Raw genomic sequence first — 11,302 nt, 5'->3', positions numbered from 1 at the left:
ATACTGATAGAAAGTATTTAAAATGCATAGACGTGCATTGTGAATGGGTGATGTGGCTTGAACTAAGAAGCACTTTGAGTCCTCAGTTGGATTAGAAAAGTGGTATATAAGTACCAGTTCATTTACCATTTAGTAACTGTGGGCAGGCTAAAGCAGCCTTAGATAGCATGCCCTATATGAGATAGGTTATCCAATCAGATGTGTGGAAGGGTATCAAGTGAGCCATGAGCTTATGGGGCCATGCACTGAGAGCTTGAATTCATGTCAAAATGTGTATAAACAATATGTGTAGCTACACTCTAAAAAATGATTCATGGGGTTAGTAAGTAAAGCTTAAAATTAATAGCTTTTTCTGCATAAAAAATTAAGTTTGTTGCATGTACACATTGTAATCAGTTGATAACTTAATTTAATGAGTTGGTCGAAATGAAAATAAAGAAAACAGTCTTAGCTCAGTAATATATCGATTTTGAACAGACATTTCTGTGTTAACTTAACATGAAAGTGTATTCAGTTAATACAACTTAAAAATCTCGTAAGCGTCCTTTAAAAGCTGAGTACAAGGCTGACTTGCCCGGACATGTTGTGCTCTCAGACCACTGATCGAAAGAAACGGAGGCAAAGAGAGAAAACAGAGAAGCGGCATTTTGTACGGAACATTGTCAAACGTTAAAGCTTTGTGGTGAGTACAATTTTTTGCCTTGTTTTATTCACAGCAGCTAATAACTCTAACTTTAACTCTATCAACACGCACTGCAAGAAATCCTTTTTACACAACACTAAACTCTTCCTCGGCGAGTGGTGGTGATAAGCTAGTAACGTTACACTTCTGGCTAACTTGTGAAGTAATTCAACCGTAACATTAGTCTTTGTTAAGTTTTGTTTTACGGTGGCAGCCAAATGGTGTTAATTGACACTGAGCTTCTGTAGCAGTAGTTTTAACTCTGCAAAGACAGGGTAATACATGTTTTTCTTCTTTCTACTTTGAAATCGTTGCAGCGTTGATGAAGGTTTGACCAGCAAAAGGCTGGGCCATTTTACATTCATGACTAAACAAATGTAGGTTACATTACAATGCATCGGTTTAACATCGATGCATTTTGATGTTTAAGTCCTAGAGTTATTTTTATGTGAGATTGAAGTTTGTTAATTGAGCCCTAGCTGAAGAACAGCCTGTGTCAAAGTTCAGTCAAAAAACGCGGGCGAGGAAGCGAACGCCATGTTGTAGAAACGCCACAGGAAAGATCTTAAGTAACATTCATAAACTAGTTGTTTTAATGACATTACATTGAGTGTGCATTAGCACATAAAATATAATTTTGCTCTTTTGGGTGTTAACTGCAGATACATAAGCGCAGTTGTATCACTTAAGAAAAAATATCTTTGATTTGGAAACATAACATAACATTCTCCATTCGCAGGCAGGAAGTTGTCAATCAAGCACCAAAAATCAATGACCTGAAAGAAAGATGGCCTGCTCTTTTTGATGCAGTTCAGGTAAATATTTTTCCATAAGATAATTTGCAGTATGTATTCTTTTAAAGTAAATTGTATACATTAACATGTTGTGCCTATTTGTGCCTTTTTTTTTTATACAGATAAACCAAGAATTCAGAAGGATCACCACTGTTAACCTGGAGACAACATTCATGGCAAAGCTGGACCAGTACTCTCAGAAAATAATGTCCTTGCTGTCCTCAAGAGGAGGGGCTGCAAAAATGCGCATTCGGCACATCCAGAACATGCTGCTAGAGGTATGAATGAATGAAATGTAGTTTATTTCAAATAGGATAATCCACTTTTTTTTTTCCAATAGGTGATATTGAGTCTTAAAAGGTAGCTGTTTACAACTCAACTATGTCAAATTATTGTTTAGAGCTTGAGGCACAAATATCAATTAAAACTATAAATACTTAATAATAAAACAAATTATAGGTGATGTGGATCATGATTGGCAGAGTAATTTGCAAGATTTTGCAGTTTTTCTATTTGTTACCTGGATTTTTCAAGTTCATGAATTGATCATTTCAGAGAAATGGCTCTTTGAAATGATCAATTCATTATTTTGATTATCACTGGAAATCTATAATTGGTACAGTTCAGGCCATATAAAGTCAATCCTTTTTTTTTTTTTTTGGATGTAATTATCAAAAACCCATCCTCCTCGAAGAGCAGTTCGACATTCTTTTTCTTATTCACAGGACGATTCTGTGGAGAGAAGGCGAGAGGTCGCTATCCGTGGCTTAGTGGTGTATCTCAGGGAAAAGGAGGAGGATCTCTTCAAAGAGCAGGTAAATCAGACATGACTATACTTTGTATTAGAGCTACGATCTAATCTATTATTAATTGATTTCTAAATTAATCGGCAACTATTTTGATAATTGATTGATCGGTTTAAGTAATTATTTTAGAAAAAGAAGTCCAAATTCTCTGGTTTCAGCTTCATAAATGTGAATGGTTTGGGGTTTCTTTACTCCTCTATGACAGCAAACTGAATATGTTTGACATTTGAGGTCATCATATTGGGCTCTGAGAAACATTGACATTTTTCACCATTTTCTGACATTTTCTGGACCAAACAACTAATCAGATAATCGTCAAAGGAGCTTGCAAAGAGAACCTTCACAGACATAATCAGATAACTAAAATTGTTAGTTGCAGCCCTATTTTGTGTTACTCTCATGTATAAATATGATTACTTAAAACATTTATATTGATTCTGATCTACCAGGATGGTGGCGGCGATATTACCAATGAAGTGATGAAGATTGTAACCAGAGGTGCCACAACGTCTGATCCAGCCAGCGCAAGGATCATACTTGAAGGAACAGAAGTCCTAGCAGACCTGGATGTACCCAGAGCCTGTGCCTTGCTAATGGGGCTGATATATGCACTCAACCTCAGCTACCCAAAAGAACTGAAAAACACTTTTGAAAAACACTTTTGAAGTGTTTCAAAAGATATTCCTCGAGCTGGATGATCTGAAAGCCAGTCCTAAGGTAATGTCACTAAAAAGTAAACTGTTGTACTAAAAAATGTGAAGAGTGAGGCTATCCTCAAATTAAACGGGAAATGTTCCACTGTTGTTTGCAATGTGTTGTGTTACATACTGTACAGTAGGCAGTAGGTGTAAAGTTGAGCGTTGAGCATTAAGTACACCTAGTTAAAAATAATGCACTTTAAAAGGATAGCTCGGGTCTTTTGAAGTGAGGCTGTATGAGGTACATATGTATTGTGAGTGTATTACACACAGTAGATGGCAGTCAGTAAGCTCCACCTACGGAGAAGCAGACGGGGCCACCGGCACGCAAGATGAGCCTCCATCCTAATAAAACTGATGTCAGTTTAAATGTACATTATATCAAGAATATGTTTACTGCTTTATTTTGCTATCAGACAGCCTTTTCTGTGAGGAAAGAGAAGTTCTACTGCTTGTTGTTTCAATCGCTCTGGCCCACCAGCGTCCATGGACAAAAACAGCAATTTTACCTGACAGCACACAGGAGTTGCTGGTCTCCTGCTGCCTTGATCAGTAAGTGTAATTGTGTTATTTGGTGACTTTGGTGTTAGTTCGGGTTAGTTCAGATTTACCAAAGTCACACAAACAAACTGAGCCTATCGTGCGTGTTGGTGGCAGGAATGTGCTGACTGCTGTCTACTGTGTGTAATACACTCACAATGTACTTCATACTTAAAAAAACCTAAACTATCACTTTAACACAAACAAACTTGAATCAGAGCATGACTGTCAAAATGTTCAGTCTTTTTGAGACAGATTTACAGGGGTGTTTTATGTCATTTATTTTATGGAGGCAACAATTTTGTCTGCTATTGAAATGTCAATGAGTCTGGAATGGTGGACTGGTGTTCTAATAAACAGTTTGATCATAAAACTGGAATTTCAATGTGTAATTTATTGTATAATTGTAAGTTATAAGTTATTGTAAGTTATTAGTACTCAAAAAAATTAAGGTAACAATTTGCATGGATATTTCTGAGTAGAATAAAAGTAAAAAAATAAGTTTTAATAACTAAATGGAGTAATTTTTTAAACAATTAAAATTAAGTTGGTTCAACTTAATTAAGCTTGTAGAGGACAAAGCAAATCATGTTGTTTGTACGTAAGGAATAGAGTTTGCCTAACTAGAGAACTCTTGTGGCATTTACGCTATAGTGGCTAAGCTGAAGTAACTTAAAAAGATCCATGCAAATTGTTACCTTAATTTTTTTACGTTAAGCCAGCAGATCTTTTTTTAGAGTGTAGGCAACTGGGTATGCGGGAAAGCAGGATTTTACATAGATTCTATGGGAGTCAAAATGACACCGTTGAACTCTCTACACATAAGCAGTGTTGGGTAAGTTACTTTAAAATAGTAACTTAGTTACATTACTAGTTACTTCTCTCAAAAGTAACTCAGTTACTTCAAGTTACTCGTTACTTTCAAAGTAACTAGTTACTAGGGAAAGTAACTTTGGTTTTACTCAGAATTCTCTTGTTAATGTGTTGCTTCCATAACTTTGCCAGTCTTCTAGCTTGCTTACTTGCCACAAGTGCACTGTGCCACCTAACAATAGAAAGGAAAAGATAATGTGCATATTTCCACGAGAGAAATCCCACGCCTGGACCGTTGTTGACTGCTGCCATGATTCTAGCCTACGTCACAGCGTCATGTGCGCCTTTTACATCCAACACAAAAACTGCAGTCGTGGTGCTTTCGATTGTACTCAGAACTCAGAAATTCTGCCTTCTGAATAGGAAGATGTAGGTAACACCAGACTGCAGATGAGCTGCATACAGGGCTGGACTGGGACAGAAAATTGGCCCGGACATTTTGACTAGAGACCGGCCCGCCATTATAGGAAAAATCATAAAGCCTTTGAATGATAATAAACACTGTTGTGACAGTGATGTACACTGTTCTGATGGTATATATGCATCAATCTATCAATCGTTTGTTGTAAGATTCAGATAATTATTTAATAAAAGCTAGACATTTTAAATGAGAATAAGAAAGAAAAGTATTTCTTTGTGCCCCCCTTTCCCTGTTAATGCCCTACCTGGCCCCCTGGCAACACTTTGCTAGACCCGCCCCTGCACAGTTACCAGCTGTCAGCTACCTAAAAAAGGATCCTGGTGTTATTTGTCTCTCAGAAACAGTTCATAACTTCCCTTCAACTCATTCATGTCACCTAAAAGGTAAACCTGTTTCTCCATCACCTGTTCAGCTCTGATGATCCAGTAAGGACATCTCCTGGTTTCATCTTCATGTTTCCCTCTCACCACATATCCAAACCGACATCCTCACCAGCAGCTTTACAGCTGTGGCTCCAGCAAACATCAGCTGATACTAGAAATTAATATTAAATAAATTCTAACAACAGCTGATCAAGCTTAAACGTGCTGCTGTTGTTTAGCGCGACATCCGCTGGTTTCCTCTTTCTGGCGCAAAGTGAGCGATAAACAAACAAGAGAGCCGATCAGCTGATCATTGATCAGTTTCATGATTGAAGTAGAAACAGGAGAGAGAGAGGGTGAGAGGATGAGAGAAGAAGAGGCAGCTGTGCAGCAAAGACACAGAATAACTCCAGCTTTGTGCCTTTTCCATTGTAGCTGAATTACGGGACAAACTGTTCCTTTTCACTTCAATAAGAAACGCGTAATATTTTCTCTGAATACCAGACGGGACGGTTGGCAACTCTAATAACTTATGAACAAAATAAAGTTCAACATCATTAACATCATAGCACCCACCCAGCTGTATAGAAACTCCGTCATGCTAGCTAGCACGCAGTACGGAAAAAGTCAGAATAACGAAAATAAACTCCACCTAAACTTGGTTTATATCTGACCCAGAGAGACTGCAGGTCATAACTTCTTACCTGAAGTTCAGTTCACACTTGGACCGGCGGCCGCCTCGGGTCTCTTTTTCCTTCTGCGTCCCCTTTCCTTCATCCACCTGCTGGCCTCCACCACTTGCTAATGTTACTGAATCTGTGGAAGCTCCGCGATAGCCACCACACGAAGTAACGAGTAACGACCCTATCTAAATCCCAGTAACGACTAACGCGTTCCTGATTTTGGCATAATAACTAGTTACCGTGCTCGTTACCACAATAATAACGTAGTTACTGTAACGCGTTACTTAATAACGCGTTAGTCCCAACACTGCACATAAGTGATCATAATTTTTTCTTTTTATCCCACACACCCCAAAATTCACTATATGATGATTTAGCACCAGGCATTTTAAAACTGTTGAGAAATCAGTTTTACCCCGGTTCTTTTATTCCTCGAGCATCCAGAGATGGCACCGGACTCAGTAGTCATTTTCACAAAATCTTTATTCATCTTTACTCATCTTCATTTAAGCATGCACTTCTAGAAGGGAAGACGAAGCCGGTGTCCCTCTGCAAAAATCTTCTCCCCTTTGTCTGTGAAACACAGTTTTATAGACGTGACCCCATCATAAAACCCCCTACGGTGTGCTGCAAACTCTGTCTGTGTCTATGTGAGTGCTCGTGAGTGACTGTGTACGCATACCTGTGTGTATGTGTGAGTGCACATGAGTGAGTGTGCGTGTGGATGTGTGTGCGTGACAGTTAAAACACTGTGGGTGTAGGTAACTCCCTAGAGGTCATAAAACCCCTCTCCCTTCCAAACCACTGTTATCCAGTTAGAAATGTTGAGACCCCCACCCTAAGACATCCTCTGGGGAATTTCCACTCAGTGGGGGAGAGGTCTCCTACAATCTACTCCTAAGTTCACGACACAGTGAGGCCTTTATTACTTTAAAGGCAGTATCAATGTCTCTACAATAGTTCTACATTCTATGATAACACATTTCTAAACTCTAAAATAAGCTAAACATTCTACAAAACTCATATAACCAATGTGTTAAAGTTTTATTAAAGGTTAAAAGAAAGGTTTGTGTAAAACCCGAACATTTGCTTTTAAAGAAACTCTGTTAGGGTCCCTGGGTCGTTGACCCAGTGTTTTTGTGTTTTTGGTTCTTTGATTTTGTTATTTCATTATATTCTAGCTTTGCTTTATGGGTTTTAGGATTATTCTTAGTTTAGGTTCTCTGGGTGGGGTTTGGTTAGAGTTTTAGTGTTCTGGTTTTCTGTCTGGGTTCCATGTTGCTGTCTCCCCTTTCTGCTGTATCCCCACATCCAGTCAGTGTCTCTGTTCCCTTTGTTATAGTGCCTGCCCGTGAGTCTGTTATGTTTCCTGTTTTACTTTGAAAGTCCATGTGTGATGTTAATATGTCTGGTTTTGCTTCCTCTTGTCTCGTTAGGCCTGATTTGCCCCAGCTGTGTTTCCCTCCTGTTACCCATTCCCTGATTGCTCCCTCTGTGTATTTACGCCCTGTGTTTCTTAGTGTCTGTGTCGCGATCTACCGTTTATTTTGCTGTGTGTTTTGTCTGTCCACCGGTGTAAGTTTATTTTGAGTTTTTCAAGTTATGTCATGTTGCGTTCAGAATTAAAGCCTTTTTTGAGTTCACGTCTGTCTCCGGAGTCTGCACCTTGGGTCCTATTCCTGCCTGCACACAGCCCCGCCTAACAAACTCTCCCTTAAGCCTCTTTCAAATTTGAGCAATTATTTGATGTGTTATTTTGTACTGTCTTTCTAACTAACAGCAAAATAGGAAAATGTCTAGGATTGATATTCCTCTCACCTGTGGAAACAAATAACCACAAAAATCTATTTTTTATTCTTTAGGGGCAGAGTATAGGGGCATTCTGTTATCACTGTTTTCTTCTTTCTACCTTGTTTTTATTTCTTCTTCTTTTATCTACTGTCAGAAGCTGGAGAGTCATTACTCCAATATATCCCCATTGCCAAAGATCCAACCACAGGTCCCAGTACCTAATTCAGTCCACTCTATGCTCCTTCCTCTAGACAGTATAACAGCAGCTCAGAGCCTGTGCTTTACCTCCACATCCACACATACCTCTAATTGCCAGTGCCTGTCCTTTTCACTGAGTCATTAGTACCATAATGCACTGTGACATCTATCTTTGGGGCAAGAATGCTGTGCTCAGCTCACTGTGGTCAGTCGTGCCAACAGGAGCATAAGCACGACTTTCTTATATTAAGGAGAAAATGTACAATATATCCACACATTGCTTCTCTTCTCAAGTGATATTTTTAGAAATGTTAACATAACATTTCAGCATAATGTGGAGATGGAATGAGTTTCTAGTCGGCCAAGTTACTCAGCTGAACTCTTGTCTCCATTAAAAATGTGACTTGTGTTTCAAAGAAATGAAACAAAGTAGTTAGGTTTGACAGAAGGTTGTCATTACCAGGTTGTCAAACATGAAGATGAAGTTTTTTTTTAGTAGATGTCAAAGTGAAACACTTAATGATGTCTTTACAGCGTGAGCAGCATGTAGAGTGACCACATCAGCTTTGATTCTCGGTCTCTTTTTGGTGCGTTTAAGCCGAGTATTGAGTGTAGGTCACCCAGAATGTCTTTTTGCATCACACAGATGCAAAAAGACATTCCACGTTGTATCGCTTAAATGAAAGGACATCGTGAATCAGATGAGAAGATATCAATAATCGATATCATACATCAGTACACTGTACATACTGGTAGCTCTGAATATAAAGCTAGTTTTATTTATTGAAACACTTGAAACAGAATGAAAATAGCCTCTGTCAAAACATTTTAAATCCACTATTCAACAATCTACTTTAAAAGTTTACTTTATTAAATATCATACTTACCATGATTTCCCTATTCTTTAAGGTAAGTTATGACAAGCTAAATTAAGCTAATCTAAGCTAACACAAATTTTTGGCTTTCTTTTTGGTGTACATACAAGACTGTACACCTTTATTCATTATAATTTAAAAAAAATTATTTTACAGTTTCTTTTCTTGTTGCATAATGCTTTAATAACCACATCAATTTAATCGGCATATATGCTAAAATAAACACAACTAACGGAATTCTAGATTTTTAGGGAGAACGTTTACAATGTCCCAAACCAAGTTTTATAATACTGAAAAATAAACATACAGATAAACATATCTTTGCCCATAAAAAGAAAAATGTATAGCATATAGGTGAGCCATATGGTTGTCGAAAAAGTATTTTAAAAAATTATGTTTAAGCAGAATTTGAGTTATTATTCAACTTGGTCAATGTTTTTCTAAATTTATCATCTGCAAAAAAAATCTTTAGAGGGAGCCAACTTGTCACACTTATGGCTCGACTCGTCATTATTTACTTTGTTATGTTTTAAATGTCACCTTTAGACTGTAGCAATAAAAGGAGCTAATTGTGATAGGAGGCTAATTCATTCAGCATCTGCATAACAAGTCTGCCAGCTTGAGCATAGATTGGCTGCACACTTACTGCCTTAGTTGGGTTGCAGTTACAACCTATTAATGCTTGTGTTTTAAAAGAGGAAGTTACTGGAAGATATTCTTGAAGTACCTGGGAATAGTTATCAGAGACATTAGAAGAAGCAGACATGTTCACCAGTTTGCTACAAACAGTCAAATCAGGGAATACACTGAAAAACAAGCTCCAAGACCTCTAAATGCGAAAGAGCTCTAACTGATGAGATACTTACTTTACATAGGAAATAAAAACATGACCATTCTTAAATCTAAAACCCCTCTGGTGAATATAAAAACCTATCTACCACATCTTACTACGTGGTAGGGGTGAAACACGGTCACAACAGATGGCAGAGAGAGGGGAATCTATCTCTGACATCCAAAGAACCACGATGGACATAAAAGGCCTCAAGTAGGCCCTGTGAACAGCAGGTACCTGCTGATCATTTCTTTGAGGTATAATATTGCCTTGCTTCTTCAGTATTTTCTTAATTTCTACATTAACGATTATAAGCTCTTATTGTTGACATCAATGCGATGGTTAAAGTGTCTGACCTGTAGCAAACTGTTGAAAGTCATGCCCTTTCCTCTTTTATTGACTGTGTAAATAACACTGCTGAAAATCATATTTGGTAGAATCTAATTCTGCTTATGATTTATGGTTAAATCAACTTTTACAAATAACAGAAAAAATATGTAAAGGAATCAACGTAAATAGCTGACAATGATATGAGCTGGACCAAATACAGGATGAGGCCAGTGCCATTCCATCTAATCTTGTAAGTTAAATGGTCCTATTGCATGTCTAATGGTTCCATTAAAATATGTTTTCTTTTAAATTCTCATCTGTAACTACACTAAGTTGGATGCATATATATAATCTATAATTATTTATTGAGCATAGTTTGAGTTGAAATGTTACTTTCTCTGTATTTCTTTATTCTTATTTTTTTATTTTGTTGTTCTCGTATAAATTGTATGTTGATTCTTTGACATTATTATTTCAGATAAAATCACCTTTTAATTTAATTTTGACACTTATATTCTACTAACTGAAATCTATGGAAGAATAGCAAAAATAGCAAAGATACGTGTAGAAGTCAAGGAGAAAAAAATGCAAACTTTCTTTTGGGGTTCAAGTCATAGCAACAGTCACCGTTGGCAATAAAGTTAAAACAGATAAAGCTTCAAAAGAACAACCCAAAGATAAGACTTTTGAGGACATCTACAGTCTATAATGTTAGCCCTGAAATATTGTTTCCCAGAGGCTAAGTCACCAGTAAGGGGTTCCAGATTAGATTGGAACATGATTTAATTACCAATAAAACCATCATGAAACCAGTCTGTGCAGGCCATACAGTTGGGCATGCTATATACTGCATGCTTTATGATACATGTGGACATTGTTTTGGTGCATAAAACAGGAAGCAGATTTATTTTTGAGGAGATATAATATACCATAATTTAATGTGTTAAAGATATAAAAAAAGGAAACAATGCATCAACAAAGCCAACATATGTTGTTGTCTTACACAGTTGCTTTAATTGCACCAACAAACCGCACATCATAAGTAATCATTTAACTTAATGATCCAGTTCTTTTTTTTTATCTGAAGGCTACCACAGACCAAACAGAAATACTGTGTAAAAGACTGTAGCTTTTTACGGCCATAAAACGTATTCACAACCAGGGTCAGGTACAGTAAGGTAGCATAGCAGATGGGCTATGAAATGAGTTTTCACAAAGCCCATTGTTTGCTCTTTTATAGGTATGTACACATCCTAGGACACAAATCCCAGGGTAATAATTTCAGGCATCAGGTCACAGAGTTTCTGCAGACCTGGCACAAACAGCCAGAGTCTTGTGACACTTTCTCTCAGTAGCCCTTGACATCACCCAAGGCCTCCAATTTTCAACATATTAGAGTCAGAGTTGGGCTCAAGTT

At 37.5% G+C, this 11,302-nt stretch overlaps 1 protein-coding gene across 1 annotated transcript; it reads left to right on the top strand.

The window, feature by feature from the left end:
• Positions 1 to 638: 638 nt before the first annotated feature.
• On the top strand, positions 639 to 4,255 carry LOC309699745 (uncharacterized protein). Its single transcript, XM_082522901.1, has 5 exons — positions 639 to 682; positions 1,422 to 1,497; positions 1,599 to 1,754; positions 2,202 to 2,291; positions 2,732 to 4,255. The coding sequence occupies exons 3-5, from the start codon at positions 1,650 to 1,652 to the stop codon at positions 2,945 to 2,947; spliced, it is 411 nt and encodes a 136-aa protein (XP_082379027.1). The 5' UTR covers positions 639 to 682; positions 1,422 to 1,497; positions 1,599 to 1,649; the 3' UTR covers positions 2,948 to 4,255.
• Positions 4,256 to 11,302: the final 7,047 nt, after the last annotated feature.

The sequence above is a fragment of the Aulonocara stuartgranti genome (genome assembly GCF_965226115.1).
Source record: "Aulonocara stuartgranti genome assembly, chromosome: 23".
Taxonomy (NCBI): Eukaryota; Metazoa; Chordata; class Actinopteri; order Cichliformes; family Cichlidae; genus Aulonocara; species Aulonocara stuartgranti.
The sequence above is the reverse complement of the archived record's forward strand: the minus strand, read 5'-3'. Positions and strand labels throughout refer to the sequence as shown.

Bases quoted from the DNA above. Each gene is read 5' to 3' on its own strand.
- LOC309699745 (XM_082522901.1), top strand. From the start codon at position 1,650: ATGGCAAAGCTGGACCAGTACTCTCAGAAAATAATGTCCTTGCTGTCC. The intron at 1,755-2,201 runs GTATGAATGAAT...TCTTATTCACAG, and splicing joins TCCAGAACATGCTGCTAGAG to GACGATTCTGTGGAGAGAAG. The intron at 2,292-2,731 runs GTAAATCAGACA...CTGATCTACCAG, and splicing joins AGGATCTCTTCAAAGAGCAG to GATGGTGGCGGCGATATTAC.